We start from the raw sequence: 20,064 nt of genomic DNA, 5'->3' as shown, positions 1-20,064 counted from the left end.
ATTTCATAATTATTAGTTTTCCCCTGAGTGTCTGTACTCTGTTGAGAATAGCTGATTTTCCATTCTTGTTGATGTGGCTGTATTTGTTGAGTCAGAGGTATTTCTGTGTTCCAGCAGAGAAGGATCCTTGCCTTTAGCATGGTATCAAAGCTCTCTTACATTTAGTGTTCTCGGTTGATTTTGGAACACACAACTTGTTTGTTTCACTATTTGTCTTCATTTGTGCAATTTCCTCCACCGAGTGCAAGTTTTGCTTGATTGTTTCTTTAAATGAATGCAGACTTATTTGAGAGTACTCTGCAATGACACTGGGCTTCTAAGTCCACTTCTAAGTAAAGAAGGAAGATGTATGCCTTATTTTATGTGTGCTTAGAAAAAGTGAGATGTTTCTCCAGTTTACTTCTATAAAATATTAATTTTCCTTTGCATCAAAAGTTACCCTTGGATATGCACACTATACCTAATAGATTAAAATAAATCCTCTTCACTGAAAGTTACAATCTCATCGTTTGAACAGGCAAAAATATGACCGTGTCTAATTATATGATCTTATCTAGCTTGACTGCTGCACTTAGTACATTAATAAGGATAAATTGGGGCTGGGAAGCTCGCTGCACATGTAAGCCGAGCTCGTGACCTTTACCAGGGTTGCTCTCTCTTAATTGAGAAGGCTCCTGTAGGAAGAGTTGAGCCTCTTCTGTGTGAACCTTGCACTTCTCAGACCAACAGCATCCTGGAAACAGGTGAATGAGATGCAAAATGCTAACGGAGCAGCAGCGAGCGATTATGGAGACAGTGTGCTGTGCTGTGGGGGCATGGACAGAACGCCATTTGCAGTGGTTCCTGCGTGCAAGCAAAAAGAATATTTTTACAATCAAAAAATACTGTACACTTGAAGGTTTTGGGTTTGGGTGTGGTTTTTTTGTTTGCTTTTGGTCATTTGCCAGACATACAGGATTCGTGCCAGCAGGAAAGATGCAGATCCTGGTTTTGGTTTAACGAAGATGTTTGTGTAAGTCGCCGTGAGTGATGCACGCGGGGCTGGCACAGGCCAGGCCCAAGCCTGAGCCGGGCCCCGTTGCCCTGGCAACCGCCCTGCGCCATCCTTTCTCTGGCTGCTGACCCATGAATCGAACACAGGGCCTATGCAAATACATTCATCCTTTTTTTTTTTTTTTTTTTTTTTCCCTTCCTTTGTATTTGCCAACATCAGACTGGCATAAAAGGGCATTCGACGGCGCCATGACCCGCCTGACGGGTGTACCACCGGGCCGTGGTCGCGGCTGCGCCAGGGATGGGAGCTGTAATTAGAGCAAGGAGCAGAATGAACGTCAGACGAATTACCAGGCAGCAGATCATATTTGTCAGGAAAGATTGCATACATAAAAATTAAGTGACAGTACATGCCGGCATAATGAAGGAAAAATGAAAGATTTGCCCATACACAGCACAGGAGAGGCTGGTGAGCCTTGCATCGGGTGCGGGCAGCATGGGGCAGCTGGAGCGGGCACCCGGGCACCTCCTGCCCACCATCCGTTCTGTGGCCATAACAAAACCACACACTGGGAGAGGCAGAGGAGGATCCCTGAAGAAGGCCAGAAGCAATGGCATCCCTCCAGCTGCCAGGCTGAAGACTCACCCACCACTGCCCCCCGCCATCCCTTCTTGTAGCGGGGCTGAAGCGGCGATCAGAGCTGCTGGGAGCTCTCGGTGTGCATGGGCTTTGCTAGGAAGCTCCTAGATTTTTAGGTAACTGATGCAGCCAAGGTGGATTTTGTTTGCTGCTGTCACCACATGGTGCCTTGCCTCTTCCTTTCCTGGTGCCAGCGGGATGTGGTCGGGGTGGAGTTGGCTGTCACAAGAGCTTGGTGGCACTGGGGCAGGGGCAGCTCAGCCCACAGTGAGGAGGAATTTTTCTTTCCTTTTTCTTATTTTAATACCAATCGTTCTTTTCATGAAGAAACTTCTATGGCCTATTCCTTTGCTATTTAGAATGTGAGCGTTTCATTTCATTTCTAGTTTTCTTCCCCCCTTGCGTGGTACTTTTCCCCAGAGCCAGGTGGCACCGGTTTGCTGGCCCAGCTCGCCGCAGGCAGTGCCTGGGCTTCACCCAGGGCATCGCGCCCGGAGGCGCTGCAAGACCGGGCTGTGACGCCCTGCTGCTGTGGGCAGGCAGCGTGCCTCAGGTGTTGTCTCCCTGTTCGTCATTCACAATTTAACAGGGCTAGAAGTATTCCTGTTTTGTCTTGTCTTCAGTGTTTGCTCGTGTCCATTATTTATTTTGTTAATCTCCGAGGACGGCATCCAGAGGCGTACCTTGTCAGTTAAGGTATTTCTAACAAGCATGTTGGAAAAGCCCTGTCATTAACATTTGCCATAAAACCTAATTACTTGTAAATATCATAATGATATTATAAATAGCAAAATATTTAAGTACTCCATTTAAGACTTTGGAAAGTTTAACAATAAAATGCTAGATTTTGTTTCACTAGGATCTGTAATAAATATAGAGAATTTCCATTATTATTAAAATGGGCCGTTTTATTGTGAAATGGTATAACGCTCATTTTTAGCCAAATAAACTTGGCATTATCCGAGCTTCTGATTGGCTTTACATTTTGAAAACCAAAAAACAGCAATGATGGAAAAACTTTTACACAGAGTAGTCTTGTTTTGGACCAGATGACTTATTATTTATTCTTGGACAAGAATAAACTTGGAGCAGATTCTCCTTTTGGGGGATGTATGCAAGTCAAACCTTCCCAGTTTAGAACATGCAACTAGCTGTGGATTGGTGTACGTGGGGTGTTGCACGTTCCTTCTGGTTTCTTGTTGGATGTGAGGGTGAACGGGGAGTAACTCTGCCGTCATGAGAAGAGCTCTTTTATAAATAGATTGTTTGTCCTTTTTTTTCCCTTGGCTTGCCAAGCTATTTTATCATCTGAAGCAAAGTCACAATACTTCGAGGGGCTTTTTTTTTTTCCCTTCAGAAAGAGAGACACACACAAAAGAAATCTGCCTAATATTACAACAGCCAATATTCTGTGCATCCTGAGAAATTTTAGCTTTTTGGTATGTGCCTGAAGTACAGTATTTGTGTAAAAAATGATTGCTGCAGGTATATTGCAATACCTGCATATAAAAATCTGACTGTAAAGACTTGGTAGAGTTGTATTTGTAACTTAAATAAATAAAATAAGAGAACTTAAAGCAACAGGTCTACTAGAAAGAGCTGAAATACGATGCACAAAATACACTCTTTTGTAGGAATAAGTAGATTTATTTATTTTTAGCCTTTCATTGAGACAATCAGTGTGAATACCTCAAATAGAGATTTGAAGTAATTTAATGTACATTTTAGTGCCTTTGACCACGGTTTTATTTTTATTTTGCTGTCACGTCTCTGCTGTGGAGGCAGCATGCTTGTGTCCTCTCAGGCACTTGCAAATTTTCCAGTACTTTTGGCACTAAAAAATGGCTAAAGCAAGAAAAGCACAACCTGAGTTGCTCTTTATTTTTCTTAGCTGAGTTGCTCAGGCTTTCAGTGTTTTTTTGTATTTTTTTTTTTTTTGGTGATGAAAAGAAGAGCTGTATTATATCTCATTTTTATTATTTAATGTTTCTTCAGTAGTCCAAAGAAGCTTATCCTTGACAGAAACTTCATGTATTCTTATAGATCACAGACTAGGAGAAGATTAAGGCTCCTGAAAATACGACAATATATAAACAATTACCCAAAGCTGAGCTAATTCCCAAGTTATTCTTCTGCGAAAAGATGTGAAAATATACCCCAAATTACACAAACTTTTAGAAACTGATACTTTAAAACCAGACTCCTTTTAAATAATGCTGTACGTTTTTCTTGGTGGCCTATGAGCTTGTCTGGAGAGATCTGCAGCAGGCGAGAGTTGTGGACTGTCACTTGCAAGTAGAATTGTTTCCGTGCTGTATTTGCATCACCTGATATTATTAAAACCTACTGAAATATTTTTTGTAACTACATGTTCATGGCATACGCTTTAGTATCCGGCATATTAAAGCTAAGCTGGTAGTTTTGAAAACACCTTATTATTATTTTTAAACTGAGTGGGTTTGTTTGTTTTTAACAACCAAGTTTTTAATGGGTGGCATCACCAGTTTTTGAACACAGTTCTTTGCCTGTTTCATTTGCAATGAACATGTTTCAAAAATCACAAGTATTTCAAAACATTACGAAGTTTGTTTTGACAGGAGTGGAACATCTCGGTGACGAAGGAATGCTTTAATCAGTATTACCCCTTTGAGGCCCACGTTGCTCTCTGATATCTCTTGGTTTGAAACTGGGAATACTCTGTAAAGATACAATAAAGGTCAGAATTTGTTAGGTTCTTTCATATTCAGAACTCTGTTGCCTGCTGTGAGAAAGCAAAGTGGTAGATACAGAAACAGTGTTCAGCTCGGTATGAAGATTAGCTGGAAGGTGCTGGTGAAGGCAAAGCAATAAAAGCTTTCCTAATCAATTGCTCTTACATTTTGCAACCAAATATGGCTATGGAGTTAGATTAGTTTCAAGACTTATATTTTATAATACTTAAAAAAAAAAAAAAATACAGAAATTAATACAATATTTGGAAATATTCTCTGCTGATTTCTGTCTAATGACATCTGTCTGAAGGTGTGAGAGTGCTGCTGCAAGAGACTCATCTGTGGTACGTTAAATTCAGTGAATGAGGCTCTGTAAGAGAGCTTCCTAAAAGCATGGATCAGATTTGCAGGTAGTCTTTGTTTGTTCCCAACTATATATGGGAGGAAAGGTATTTGAATTTTATTTCTGAGATAACTTTGCCTGTGTTTTCCTGGTGAAACAAGAGACTCTGCTCTTAATTTAACTTGGAATAATTAGCATTTCCCTAACTTGGGTGTTGCACCAGAGCTGTTCTGGTCCACACGGGCATTTTAGCTGTGCACACACACACACGGTGCTTGGGAAGGGAGGAAGAAATGCTGTTCTGGGGTCTGTGAAGCAGGCTGATATTCAGTGAAGTGCTTCGACTTTCAGGAATAGAATGGGAAGATGCTTGCTTAGTCATACTCTTCTCTATCGTTTTGTGACCTTTATAACTTTAAAGGCATTACTCTAGCAGCTGGTGATTAATATTGAATCTGAACAATATTTTGTATTTTCAGCAGGGCAAATGCCAAAGAAAGTTTCTGATTAATAGTCTCCGATTAGACTATTCTTGTCAAATTGACTAATGTAATGCAATGGTGAGCCCTGACTGATTGCATTGGAAGTCTTGTGCGGTTCTCTAGAAGATGCTCATTACAAGAGATTCCCACATAATGTTGGACAAGCCATAAAGAGAATTGGGCTTGTCAGTCTTTTATCATGACAGTTATTTAAAAATTAATGCATCAGTTTTGAAACGCGGAGTCCTGCTTGTTCGTACATTTGCTGACAACACTACAGTAATGATAGGTAAATGTGCAAGGTAGGCTTCATAAAATCAGATCAGGCAGGGACTGCTCCACAGACCTATTAATATAATGGAACAGACTAATGCACAAAAAAATCAAATATGGACTAGAACGCACTCATCCATGTTGTAAACCCTGTCATTTTGCTTTGATCGAAGGTTGTTTTAAGGCATTATCCGAAACGACAATTTTAGCCTACCAAGCAGACCCCTGCTAACGCGGAAGGCAAGGCCATAACTTTAGAGCCCACACATTGTTATTTGCTCTGAGCTCGTTACGCAGTGACCCAGAATAACTGATAGCAAGAGCAGCTACTGCTGGAGGCCACCGCTGGCACCGCATCCTCTGAAGCACGCAGACCTCGGGAAGTAAGAGTGGGAACAACCTCCACGTTCCCTCCTGCCAGTTCTGGGTGCTGTGGTCCACCCCTACACAGCTCCTTCACTCCCTGCTGGTAAAGGGCAGGAAGTTTTCTCTTCTGTCTAGTCTGGTAACTTTCTTGTCAGATTTCAGATGAGAAGAAGCACTGAGAAGTGAAAAGTAGCAAAGTGTCTTACATGTTCATGTTCAATGGAGACTTCCAAAACTGTTTTCAAGAGTTTAACTAATCACTGTTTTTTCCACAGTTGCATGTTTTTAAGGAGGAAAATGAATCGGTGCTATTCTAACCGAGTGCAGCTCTTCCACGGAAATCTGGAAGCTGTATGGGAATTACTAGGAGACCTGTGTGCATCGTGTGCATTTTGCATGCACAGGGGAGACATCCATGGAAAGCCTTGCTGGATTCTTTGAATGAGTCCTGTCTGCTCAGGCTGTTCTGTGAAGTTACTCTGCAGTGTGTTAAAAAGTACTGACTATCGGCAGAACTCTGGTCCAATCCACATGTAGAGGCCTTTTCCTGGCAATTAAAGCCAGACAGATCTGGGACAACATCAGTTCAGCATACTCCTAGGCTGGATGTGATATTACTGAGCAAGGAAATATAATAATCTCCATGTGTTATTTTTCCCGTCTTGTAGTCTGTGTAGAATTTGCAAAAATGTACTTTCTTGCTTTGTACTCCTCACCTTGAAAGTGAAGTAATTTCTTGCTTGAATGACCTGCAAACGCAAGCTGAATTCATCATGTAGTGCTCCTGATTACTGAAACTCCTGGGGGACCAAATAAATGAGCCAGTCAGGGAAGTGGTCCCCTTTCTTGGTTACTTGATCTGTTTTGATGAGTAGAGTTGTATATATGCATTGCTTTGGAATAAATTGGGTAGTTGCATTGATGGTGGTAACTTCAAATCAATGCTCTTTGTTTTGACTAAATAACCTAAGAAAATATTTCTGTCTTTGATTTTCAGCTCTGCTAGGATGCTGATGTACTAACTAGTATTGCCTGGCCGCCCAGGGGCTGCCCCGTGCCCAGCTACTCCTCTCTGTCTTGGTTTATGTGCCCATGAATTATTTGAGGCTGTACACATCTTTCTGTCCTGTGAATTGTACAGTGCCTATACCAGTGGAATCCTGGCCTGTGTTTAGGTTTTCTGGATGACAGAGGAATGCAGATAAGTTTTGGCTCACCTGTGCACTTAACGCAGTGTGGTCTGAGCTCACGGTGCTTGAGGTGCCTTTGCCTGGGTTTCACAGAGACCTCAGCAGCCCCCCGGTTTGTGCTGTGTCCTGTGTGCGCTCTGAGGGGGATTTTGCCTTTCAGGAAGTTGTTGCTTTCCACTCCAAAAGTAATTTGTTTCCTACAGAGTGCCAATCCCCCCTTCAGGAAAGCTGGGGGAAGGCGGTGGCAGTTCTCCCCCCTGTCGCTAACACCGTTCATCTGCTTAGGAATCTTTCAGCTGTCTGTGGTCAGGGTTTAGAATGAAGAAATTGTAAACTGAAAGTTACGGGCAAATGAAGCATTTGCCATCTTTTGAGAAACGTCTTTAATTAGGAGAAGGATACACTGGAATGCCAAATGAAAAAAAAAAAATTGACAGGGGACAGGGACGCAGGAGAAAAGAGAGCGTATAAAGTCCTTGGATGTTTTAATAAATGATGTATCTGAGGATTATTTGATGTAGCTGAGACTGCCAGGATGTCTTGTATTTTCAGTACCACAACTGAAACTTATTTAGGATTTTAAAAAGAGCCTTTTTGAGGTAAGGAATTTATTAATAATTTCCTGTAAGTCCTGTCCAAAATGCTGTAGTAAATTTCTTGTGATAAAATACAGACTTCTGGAAGTAGATAGAAATCCCACAGCTTCTAACATGACTGTGAGTTGGAACAGTGTTTTAAAGTTTGGAATTATTATCTTGCTTCTTCCAGAAAGTTTTCGAATACCTGTCTGATGTCAGACTTGTTACTTCCATTTCTCTGCTACAGTAAATGGTCTCCTGAACTCTTAAAAAGGGTACCCCGTCATATCTGCAGCTGATCTGTCATGCTGCTAGTGCGGTATATGTCAAGTGAACTTTCAATGGATGTGCTGTCACAGGATTCTTGTTTTAGCAGTGTACATTCATGACATCTAACTTGCAGTTTCATATGCTGTTGAGTGAACCAAAGGAGAATGATCGTTTACAACAGCTCTGTCCGTGAGCCACTCCGGCGGTACTTGGAAGGGGGAGATAACTTTCCTCAAATTTCAGAAATACAAAAGATATTTCCAGTAACGTTCAGCAGTTCTCTAGCTTTTCATGTGATTATATTTTTGGTTCTACATAAGAATGTGCCTTTGAAACCATGACTTCTTTCCAAATTTTTGTGCCAGTCTCTTCTAATGAGCAATATGTGCTAAACCTAGTCCTTGAGCAAAGTCAAACTTCTGTACGATGCAGGTTGCACTGTCTCTTTCTAAGACAGTAACTCCTCATTTGTTCATTTTCTTTACAGTGGGAACTCCATACTATATGTCCCCAGAAAGAATACATGAAAACGGCTATAACTTTAAATCTGATATCTGGTCTTTGGGCTGTTTATTGTATGAAGTAAGTATCTTCTAACTTTTTTCCCCGTTTGTCTTAACCACACAGTATAGTGAAACAGGAATTGAGTAGGTCAGACTTATTTTAGCTTAGCTGTTGAGAAACTTTCTGAAAAAATAACTCTGTACTCATGATGTGATTTTTTTGAACTTGAAGAACAAAGAAATTGTGCCATACAGCATGGTACTTACGCAAAGTTAATTTAGTAGGTCCCAGTAGATGCTGAGGATACAGATACAAACAAGCCAGTTTACTGCATTTCGTTCTTCTAACTGTGAGGAGAGCTGTAATGAGGGCAGCGTATTCATAGTTTCTCCTGAATGCCAGTTGTTCTAACAATAGAAGACTTATTTTAACGTAAGCTACTGGTTTGTTTAATGGAATTCTGACCAATTGGAGTATGTTAATTTTGAGAGCTTTTGATAATGAAAAGTAGGGTTTTTATATAACATGAAATCACCGTTCCTTTAACTGTATTAGAATATAGCTGGAGTATTTTCTAATTGTACATTGTCTTACAGACAAATGCACAGATACAAAGCAGGCACACTTCGTATGAACTGCATGCTTACCATGTAACTAGTTTTTAAAGTATTTTTACATGTGTTTATTACATGCATTTTAAAAATAGGTGCTATGACTATAACTACTTTGGGTTTTGTGATTTCGTTTTTATCAGAAATCAGAGTTTGGAACAACATTGTGGTCATTAATAATTTTAAATGTATGTGTCATCTTTGAATTCAAGCGAAAGTGCAAGTCAGCATTTAGAAAGTTTTTATCCTTGCCCAGAGAATTAAAAATCCCTAGGATGTTTAATTATAAGGCTACTGCTCACATCCTCTTTGGATAATAGACCTCCAAGTGTCAGGGTCATGCTTTCCTGAGTTACTTTCAATTATGTGAAATGATGAAATTTTTCTTCTCACTGCAATTTCTCACAGCTAGACGGAATGAGAGAATAAGTGAAAATGCAATTATTTTGTGAGCTAATTAGATATGAAAACAACTGTAGTTAAACATGTAATTCAGCTAGTTGGTTAAACAAACCTTTAGGACAAGACAGTAAAAAAGCAAATTTTCCTATGATATAGCTCTTTCTGGCAGGAGTTAAGTGCTTGTTGCTGTTAACCACTTCTGGGAAGAATACTCACCTAATACAGCTGAATGCTTGTTCAGCGAGGTAACCTTCTCCATCGGGCTGCTCTGAGTCAGTTCTGAGACTGAGCTGTACTGGAGATGGGACTCCAGATTTATGCAGAGAGAAATATTTAGCGTTGTGCTAAGATATGTTTTTGTTGCAGGCAATATGGTCTCCTTATGGCACAGTAGTCTTAGTACTCCTTAGATTTCAAGAAGACTTAATTGTGCACTAAACATAATTCTCTGGTAGGAGTAGCAGTACTACAGTAACGTGAAAGATTTGGCATCTGAAGCACTTTTAAATTTACTTCCTACGTAGGTAAGCCTTTACTTTGTGAACGAGAGCTGTGAGATCTTGCAAATTCCAAGAAGGACTGGATGGTTACCAATTCTGTGTTCGCTAGATAAACAGCTACTTGACTTTTTAAACTTCTTAGATTTTGGAAAATTAAAAATCAGATTCATACATCTTTGAAGGAGACATATTTTTGTCTTGGCTAATTCCTTGTAATAAGAATCTTTTTCCATTTGGCTTAAAAGTAAGGAAGCCATGTTTGTTTGGTTATGAGTCACTTCTGATATTTTTCCAGATACATTGTGTAGATAAGCTGCAGAGGGCTTTAATGTACAAATTGCCTTCAGAGATGTGCATGTCCACTGGAATCCACTTATATAACGTTGAGGGGTTTGGGATGTGATGCCAGATAGCACCACTTAACTTTGACGGTCATAACCGTACAGTGATTTTTATTAAATCTTATCAATACAGTAGCAACTGTCTTCATCCCTCACTTTCTGTAGAAATCTGTCAGCAAGATCACTTGGAGGGATGAAAATAAGTTGTTAATTCCAAGAACATAGCTACAAGCAATGGCTTCAGCAGTTCTGGCAAGATGACCAATTTAAGCACCAACAGCGATTCCCGTATAGGTATTTTTTCAACCAGTCATCCTGCATGGTGGTCATTTTAAAAGGAGATCTGGCTGTCCTGCGGTAATTGTTCTAATCAAAATGTCAAAAGCAAACCCAAATGAAGCATCAGCTGTTGTTAGTGAGTACGGAGCGCCTGTAGCCATGGCCCTCCGCAGACCGGTTCCAGCCACAACCAGGGTGCCGCCTCTTCCCCCTTTAATTCCCTGTGTCTGCCACCCCAGAAGCCTCTGTTGTTTCCTTTTCATTTCTTCTCTTTTGCACATGACCACTTAATTGGATGTGGAAGGGAAAGTTAATGGGAATTGAAAAATCCTTTTCAACCAGGCTGAAATTATTGATTTTTCTATTGAAATCTGGGAGACCTTGTTTAACCCGTGATTGCTTTATGCACCCTCCGTAACGCGCCCGTGGTTGTTTTTCTTGGAGCAGTCCTGCGTGCTGGGCTCTCCTCTTCTGTTCTGCTGATTGGGAGCAGTTTGCTATCAATCTCTAATTGGAGATTAGAAGCTCTAATTGCAGTGTGTAATTTTTCCCCACTGGTCTGCCTGTTGCCATTATGACTGCAATAGGGATATAACTTCACCCTTTTGCCGTCAAAAACTTGGGAAGGGCTGCAGGCACCGAGGCTTTCCGGGCTGCTGCCTGCCATTGGGGTGCAGCCCACAAACCAGTCCTCAATTATTCAACCTCGGGTCTATAAAGCTTATGAGGAAAGGCTCTTCATTATTGCTGTTTTGCTGATAATGGTGGGTGAAACTGCAGAGAGGGACAGCCATAGCCGCTGGTCAGCCCTTTGTTGCGGGTTACGAGCTGTTACAAGTGTAATTCCTCTTCTCTCTCAGCCTGCAGCCAAGCACAGTGAATGTCACGGGCACAGCAAACACTGCAAGCTGTGTCAGCTGGAGCACTGCAGCCAGAAAACTGAACAAGCCTGTGATTTTCCTGAAATGTTTTTGGGAGCTCTGTACTCTGTTCACTGTGTCCTTCAGAGTGCTTTGGGTACCTTGGGATATTCTGCTTTGCCATTTTTATGCCACTCTGGATATCTGATAAATATCGCTGAAAGAGCCTTGTGCAAAAAAAGCTAGTCGGGAGGCACGAAGGAAGATAACCTTGGATAAGTGGCATGAAAACAAATGCCCAGGACATTTCTTGTTGCTTTTCTGTAAGGCTCAGGATTCATTGTGCCAATGCGTGTTGCAGGTTAGCAAGGCAGAAATGTAATAACCTTAGATTGTTTTAAAGAAGTCTTTATGATTCAGACCAAGTATAGTTTCTCTTAGCGTGTCCTGCATTGCTTAGCACTTGATGTATGTTCATTGCAGTGCAATTTTGCAGCCTTCCCCTGCAGCACCCCGTGCCGGGCCACGTCCGACGGCTGGGAATGAAACCCAAACGTTTTCAGACCCTGCCCCACTCACCACTGCCGGCCTGTCACCAAGGGACTAATGATCCATCAGTCATGATTCCTAACTGCAGGATAATAGAGTAGAAGATCCAGTATTGACTGTTTTTAATTCTGCTGGGAGCTTGCTGTGTGTCAGCAGCAGGACAGTGTTCTTCTGATGGCTTTCACAGCGCATGGTAATGAGCAAAAGACTAATAATTATCAAATAACCCCCTGTTAAAGACATAGTGAGAAGCATCAACTTCAGCTGGCCTCAGTATGAAAAGCTTGCCAATTTGATGCAGCTCGTGGCAAAATGCTTTAAATATCTAAACAGAGTGGATAATGCCAACAATTATCCAGTGGCGCTTTGTCAGGCGGAGGCAGGGCAGCGCGGCGCGGTGCTGGGCAGCCTTGAGGACCAGCACAGCACGGAGTAAGAAGCGATGGGGCTGTGGTGGTAACGAGCATCCTGCTCCTGTGCCTCGTGGCCGCCTGCACAGCCCCGTGGTGTGGTGCTGGTGGGTCCCGGTGGGCAGCCCTGACACCGACGTGGTTTGTGCCCCCCTGTGTTCAGAAAGCCCCTCCTCCTGGGGCTGCCTTCCTGGGGCTCGTTGTTCAGTGCTCATTTAGACCTCCTGGTTAAAAACTTGCAGTATAGGCGATTTTCCACACACAGAGATGCAGTTTCCTTCCTGACACTTAAGTATCATGTAAACATCTCTCTGTAAGGAGCCTCTGTGTGCTCTGTAAGGAGTTTTTCCCCACCGAGAGCCTTCCGTTGTGCTCTCTGTGCTGGGTGAATAATCTGTTTATGTCAGACATCTGTCGTGGGTTTGGAGATGCAAATACTGGATTAATAAAACAGCATCTGAAGAGGAAAAAGCCCAGACCGATGGGGAAAAGTTTCAGCAGTTTGGATCCCCAAACTGCCTGGGATGCTCTCTCCTAAATAGCAAATTTGCAGGGGGAGGGGATGATTGTTCCTGTAAAGGCTGAACTGCATCACTCACATTAAAAGGTTCTTTGTATTCTAGGTAGCCAAATGTTCAAAATCAATCCATTTATTTCTTGTAGCAGTCTATTAAAAATTTACCAGTCACAGAGAGCAAATGCATTGGCTGTTCTGAACATGATCATAACCGGGGAAGGTTGAAACCGTAACAGTTATCAAAGACAGCGGAGCTGCTTTGTGAAGAGATGAACACATTTATCAGGTTTTCAGTCCTCTTTGAACCGTTTGGTTTCTAACCGGCTGCCCAGCAGCACGAGCACCCTTCCTCTATGTAAATGAGCCGGTTCTTCTGTGCTGCGTGCTCTGGGCCGCTGTTTACAGACAGCTCTACGTCTGAAATGTTTTTGGCAAATAACCACAGCGATGGGAAAACGTGTAGGGACTTCGCCGTGTAATGAGGTGCAGGGGGGAGAGATGCGTGGCTCCGTGTGCGTGCAGGGAAGGCAGTGCAAGCCCTGCCCAGAGCCCGCTGCCCCCGGCCGCCTGCTGCAGGATGGCTCGGGGGGACCCATAAGGTGGTGGCCGAGCGGGGCCTGGGGACACAGCCACAGCTCTGCGCCCCCTGCGAGGGCAGCGGGGCCTCGGGGAGCCCCTCCGGTGTGCGGAGCTGTCTGACCTCGGCGGCAGCATTTGCTCACAGTCAAAGAACGAAATTTGCTCCTGCAAATCGGCAGTACTGAGGGCTATTAAAGCTTTCCCATTTCTGAAACGCTTTCTCTGTTTTTCTCTCCAGATGGCAGCTCTTCAGAGTCCTTTCTATGGAGATAAAATGAACCTGTTTTCTCTTTGCCAAAAAATAGAGCAATGTGACTACCCACCTCTTCCAGCTGAACATTATTCTGAAAAGGTAAATTGGGATCATTTTTGGAGGGGAATGTGGGGGTGCTGTGAGGTACCTCCCCGAGCACAGGAGAGGAGGCCGGGAGAAAAAGAGCCCCCGTCTAAGGTAGAGCAGGGGCTGGCCAGAGAGAATGCCCCGGGTGCCTTTATAGCTGGCTAAGGGAGCTATTGTTGTGATGTCTGAATATCAACAAGCTAAATTAAGACAGAAAAGATTTTCTTAATGCGATTTCTTAACATGGGGAGCATTTTGATACTGAAAGTCTGTTATGCTGGCAAAAAACAACAATGAACCGTGGGAAAGCCCTCTCCTTGCTTCCCTTCCCTTAAAATAACATACCATAAAACCAGCGCTTAAATTTTTGTTTATGTAGATTTCAGTTTGTTACAAGGAGGGGAATTCTTTCTTTCTTTCTTTCTTTTTTAAATAGAGGGGGAGGGAAGGAAAGTCGCTTACTCTAACACAGTAAGTGTCAATACACCAGCTCTGTGTGGGGGGGTTGAAGTTTGGGTTTTGTTCATATGAAAGGAAGGGATGGAGAGCAGAAGCTCAGCTGGTCTACCTTAAAAAAAAAATCCACTCTGCATACTTGCTCTGCGATGTTTCCAGCTGCAAACACCCGTGGTGTTTTTTAGGCAGGGCCTGTTTGAGCTTTGCTTTTTTTTCTTTTAAGCTTTCTTTTCCTTACCTTGACAAACCATCTGTTTTCCTTACTTCCTCATTCAGTTACAGTTGCCTGCTATTTGAAAGGAAATGGCTAATGTAATTTTGAATGTTCATCGTATCCTTCACGGGTTTTCTTTTGTTTTATTTCTGCCTCAAAGTTCTGAGGAGCAGGAGGCAGGCTTCAGGGCAAACACCGCACACAGCAGGTAGCGGCAGCCTCGTGCCCGACCTGCTCAGCATCTGGGCTGCTGCGCGCTGGGGGGCACAGGGGTGAGAGGGGTGCAGGAGTGCTTTTCCCTGGACTGGACATAATGAACTCCCTTTAATGGCATTTAAAAGAGGAGTAAGAACACCAAGGTTTCACCAAGTTTGGGCGAGCTGCAGGTGGTGCTGCACGGGGTGAGTCGCTCAGGCAGGGCTGTGGAGGAGCCTGCGTGGAGCTGTGCCTCACTCCGGCCTGAGCCACGATGCAGTCCCCTGGGGCTGGTGTCGTGCTGTCCTCCGGGCCACCACACAGCCTACGTAAGTTACATAGCAAAAAAGAGCTATTGTGAGATTATTCGAGAACTGTTGTGGAAAAGTGGAATTTTTTTCCCAAGCTGCCGTGGCAGCAAGTCCCAGCTCTGTGCCTTCCCGTTCGCCATGCTGTTGCAGCGTGCATCTCAGGATATGCCTGCTGGCAGCAAGAATTAGTGTAAGTTGACAGATGTGTTTCCTGTCTTTACAATTACTGTCTGTTTGCTTCCCTCTGGCAGTGCTAAAGAGTGTGTGTAGTGTAGTGATACAATCCAGGGTGAGAAGGATGGTTTAAAGCTCAAAGGCGCCAGGTCCCAGAGAACTAGACTCCAGATGGTGTTCATACACTATTAACAGAATGCTTGACAAAGTCTGAGGAGGGCTGTGCCTTTGGCTGTAGCTTAGCTCGCTGTATGAGCTGCTGCTGCTTACATCAACCACAAAGAGCTTTAATTCTGAGTATTAGAACATGGCTCCACCACGAGTGGTATCTGGTGCTTTAGGTGGCTTTAAAGATTGGACTTCGGAGATTATTTTGGAGTGGGGAGACAAAGACAAAGGTGGGTTAGTGTCTTCTACCAGCCATGCAGGCTGGGTCCTTCTGAAAGTCTCAGAAATGTGGCAGCACTCCCGGCAGCAGCAAGCTGCACCAGAAGGAATCTGTTCTTCCCGTGATGGGCAGGAGTTGGTTACCTCTGTCTGGACGTGTGTGTTTTCCTTGAAGAGTGTCTTCATCTTAGATGGAAAGGGCAGATTCTGTAAGCCACCCTAATATTGTCCCTGCAGCAGGGTTGTTAGGGATGTGGGAAGGCAGCAGAGCCTTCGCATCCTCCCAGCCCAGGGCAGGGATGTGGGTTAGGCTGTGCCAAGCTACCAGCTTTGTGGTGTTCTGGAGCCGTCAGCACGTCTGTCCTTCACCTGGCAGCCTCAAAACAAGGCTTCGGCTGCAGGCCAGCTGCTGACCCACGAGTGTTTTACATGGGGCATCATTTCCCATGGACAAGGCAGAGCATTTATGGGAAATGCCTGCTTTAATGGTGCTCCCCTTCAGTGGTGTCCTCCTGGCTGTCGCCTTTTGTTCAGCCCAGTCTCACGAGGAACTGGCTTACTCTTTGTTAGCAGGAGGAGCTGGGACTCCAGCCAGGATTAGTTTTCTCTTGGAGACAAGCTTACTAGTCATGGGTTGACTATCAGAGCGTGGTCTCCCGGTTCCTTACAGCTGATGGTGAAGTGCCTGCACCGTGGTGGTTGAGAACAGAACTCCCCACTCTGCCGAAGCGCCTTGGTTTGCCTGGGAGCGCATTGCTGCGTGGATACATTGGACTGGGAGCGCAGGCTTCGGGCAGAGCTTTAGAAGCACGGTGGTTGTTTGTGGGTGCTTTGTTGTGGACATCTCAGGGCTCAGGTGCGTGTTAAATCATTGGGGTCTCAGCTGTTACAAACCACCACGTGCCCCCAGATGAATCAGACAGGTCACCACAGCAGGAGTGAGAGAGGGACAGGGCCAGAGGGACAGCGGGGCTGAGTTTACAGAGGATGGGCTGGCCAGGTTTTATATCTGTGTGTGCCTGCAGCAGGATCAGGAGGTGGTGAGGTAGCGACAGCGTTATGGTGCGTCCTGCTTGCGTGGGACGTGTGCCCCTGGCGCCGTCCTGCCCACGTGCTGACTGCCCCCAGAAATCCTGCTGGAGTGGGCTTCAGCCCCTGCGCCAACCTGCAGCACGGGGCCTGGCTCTGCACAGAGCTGAAACCTCATTTGGGTACGTTCAGTAATGCAGCTGAAATGTGTGCCTGATAGCTGTATGGTCATGCTTTTAATTACCATTAAAATAATTGGCACTGTGGCTACTGGGAGGATGTGAGAAGATCAGAGGCTCAAGGCTGTTTCTCCCTATGCCTCGGGGGTACGAGCAGCTTTCAGTGTCTGTATAATTAAAAGCTACAATCTTTCATGTGCACAATAAAGAGTGTAGGGAGGTGGGGAGACTTCACCCTTCTGCATTTTATTTATTAAACATAATCAATGACCAGTCTCTCCTTCACAAAGGTTTTCCAGGAAACACTGGTGTTTGACAGCCATGCTCAGGCATCCTGTGTCTGAAGGCAGAGGTGCTGTTCAGATGTTTTACGTTAAAACCCTCCCGGCTGGTTACAAAAGGCTGATGTGGGGCGTACGGTTGCTGTACAGGAGAGTTCTGTCAGGACAGGTTTTTAAACCCCTCCTTCTACTTTCTTCTGATTCCCCTTTCACTGACACGTCCATCCGTGTCTGTCGGCTCACCTGGACGTCTGGAAGCTCAGTCCTTCCTTCCTCACGTGCACGTCCTGCTCCTGCCCCTGCCCTGCCCCTGGTGCCCAGCTCCCGGTGCCCCTGCTGTGCCACGGGCCCTGCTGAGCGAGCTGCTCTCACCTGATGGCACTGGTCAGCCTCACCACTTCTCTGAAGCAAATCAAAAATCCCACTAGAAAAAAGGCTGTTTCTGCTTGCTTCTAAAGCTCTGAAACTCGCAGAGTCAGGAGCGATGGAGCAGCCAGGCGGCTGCTGGGCCCTCTGGAGCCGTGCGACATCTCTGAGCAATGAACAGCGAACCCACCAAGTGTATGGATGCTAGCAGTGCAGTGTAAATGACACAAAATCCGCTGTGATGTGTGGATTAAAGCTCCTGTGCTGATGGTTTGGTGGAAAAGGGTCTCTCTAGTCCTTCCATGGGGCAGGAGGGGAGGGGGAACAAATGTGTGCCTGCAGTCTGCCCAGGACCATCCACGTGTACAAGGGCTCCTAGCTCCTGCCCGGCAGCCCAGTGCTCAAACAGCCCCAAAGCCTTTTCCAGGGAGAACCGAGCTGATTCATTTACGTGTTTGCATGCCTGTTTTTCTGTCTTTCAGCTACGGGAGTTGGTCAGCATGTGCATATACCCCGATCCCGATCAAAGACCTGATATTGGTTACGTGCACCAAATAGCAAAACAAATGCATGTTTGGACCTCCAGCACTTGAACCATCTGCAAACACTCTCAAAAGCCAGCACAGCTTAGTCTTACTTGAATTTTTTTCTCAGATGAAACCGACTGGTGCCTAGTCACGCAAGCGAGAGGGTTGAGCACTCGTAGCAAGATGCTCTATTATTTCTGCAGGTTATTTGACAAGGACTCTTACAAGGTGGTCATGCTTTAAAGTGAAGATTCTGTGAGGTATTGCAAGTGATTTTTTTTTGTTTTGTTTTGTTTTGTTTTTAGGCCAATAACATGTTACAGTTGTAGATCATTTAAGGGTCCTTTCTTAAAACTGTCGTGTGTAATCTAGGATAGATTATATTAACAAGGGTGTCAGAGCATTTGACACGCCTCTTCTATCTTAACTGTAATGTGAAATATTGAAATAATTCCTTTGGTGAAATCACTTTATACTAATGTAAGAATTACAGTAGATTTTTGTGTAATTTGTATAACTGCTACTTTGCCTCTTCTGCAAATGGTTAATAGCGAATTCAATTTTTACTTTGTGTATTTTAAAGCATCCATTTATGTGTTTTTATTAATTCCCTCCTCTTCAGACTTAGAAACTGGGAGGGGCTTGGGAGGAGAGAAATGCATTTGTTTAATGATTTTTTTATTTTTTTTAACTGAAAACTTAAGAGTGAATATTTTGCTGATGCATTTACTTGTTCATTTGGCTACAGCCAATTAGATGAATTCAGCATATAGCTGGGGGAGGGGAATAAAAAAACAAACAAACCCCAAACTATCATGCTTCTGCAAATAATTCCTCTAAATTTATCTTCCCATTTGTTGTGACTATTTTTAGACTACAAGTTCGTATTGAAAACCAGTGTTTAATACAGCTAGATTTTGGGGAAGATACTTTTACACATTCAGTAGTATGTTAAGTACCAATAGGTAAAATTTAAGCAAAGCAGTGTTTTAAACTCTGAAACATTTAAAAAACAAGTAAGTAAAATGCTTTGTGTATCTAATTCTACATAAGGATCAGCCCCGTCTATATAACTGTGAAAGCTAATTTACAGAATGTGAATTTTTATAAAAATCTCAACCTGATTTGAAGGAGTCATCTTCTTTAACTAAATGAAAATTTTCAACCAACTAAATTCATTCATTGAATCAATGATTTGTTTCATTACTGTCAATGAAAAATATTCACTGCTTTAGGAACAAAACTTGGATTCACGTTCAAGTGTTTCCATTTCATTTGCCTGTTCAGAGGAACAGTGCTGCACTTAGTGTTCTTGAGGACTACAGCGGGGGAAATAAATAAGCCTGTTCTGTTACAGCGCTGCTTCCATGTGTGACGGTGGCTAATGCCAAAATGTAGATTTGTGTGTGACAGTTCAAATGCAGCCTGTGCCTTTTTTTCTGTTGTTGTTGTTTTGTTGTTTTTTTTCTTTAAGAAAAGAATACAATCTTTTTTTTTTTTTTTTGAAATAAGATTAGGGTTAGAGGGTTACATACATATATATGCTTTTAGTGGATTTTTTTTAACCTAATTTTCTCTACTTAAAGGAAAACTGCAGTGCCATCTTCAACTACTTTCCATCAAATTTTGAAGTATTTATATAGGTAGCAAAGAAAAGCTATTAATTGCTGTGAATAATGTTGGTATCATTAATGCAAGGTGCCATTTTATCGAGGCTTCTCAGCAGAAAGTTGATCTTGCTGCTCTCATGAGAGATTGAGGAAATTCAAATCAGCATGAGGATGTAGGAGAGGCACCAAATTGCTTCCAACATTCCCATGCTAACTTGCTTAATTTATAGCCAGCTTCTTTAGCAATTCTTAGATTCAAGAGTGAGGACTGTCACTTTCACACTGCAGGTTTCCTTTAAGCTGTGGTGGCAGCTACACATTCATAGGGATGGCTGTGCTGCGCCTCTATTGGTGTGACATAGAAAAGGATCTCTGGCTTCCAGGGAAGCTCAGCTTAAATTTGAGTGTCTTGAGAAGTCTGGTCACTTTCTTGCTGCATAAAATTCATTAGTGCTTATAAGTAAATGTATTTCAAAAGGTAATTTTTTTTTTGCAATTGTGCATTTTTAGATAAATAAAAAAAAAATGATTTACAAAATAAACACCTTTGTTTAAAAAAAAAAAGTCAACTATGAAGGGGAAAAAAAATTAAAAAAC

General features: G+C 43.3%; 1 protein-coding gene across 4 annotated transcripts in view; it reads left to right on the top strand.

Annotated features, from left to right (window-relative positions):
* The window catches only part of NEK6 (NIMA related kinase 6), a 134,105-nt gene extending 115,663 nt beyond the window's left edge, over window positions 1-18,442 (top strand). For all 4 annotated transcript variants that reach the window (XM_084493716.1, XM_084493715.1, XM_084493718.1 and 1 more), the window contains exons 8-10: window positions 8,334-8,428; window positions 13,637-13,750; window positions 17,813-18,442. In XM_084493716.1, coding sequence (XP_084349842.1) covers window positions 8,334-8,428; window positions 13,637-13,750; window positions 17,813-17,923 — 320 coding nt within the window. In that variant the 3' untranslated portion in view covers window positions 17,924-18,442. The remainder of the gene's footprint in view (window positions 1-8,333; window positions 8,429-13,636; window positions 13,751-17,812) is intronic.
* The last annotated feature ends 1,622 nt before the right edge of the window (window positions 18,443-20,064 follow it).

Source organism: Aythya ferina, assembly GCF_964211825.1.
Source record: "Aythya ferina genome assembly, chromosome: 20".
Lineage (NCBI taxonomy): Eukaryota > Metazoa > Chordata > Aves > Anseriformes > Anatidae > Aythya > Aythya ferina.
Note: the sequence above shows the minus strand (reverse complement) of the source record. Positions and strands in the feature narration are given on the sequence as shown.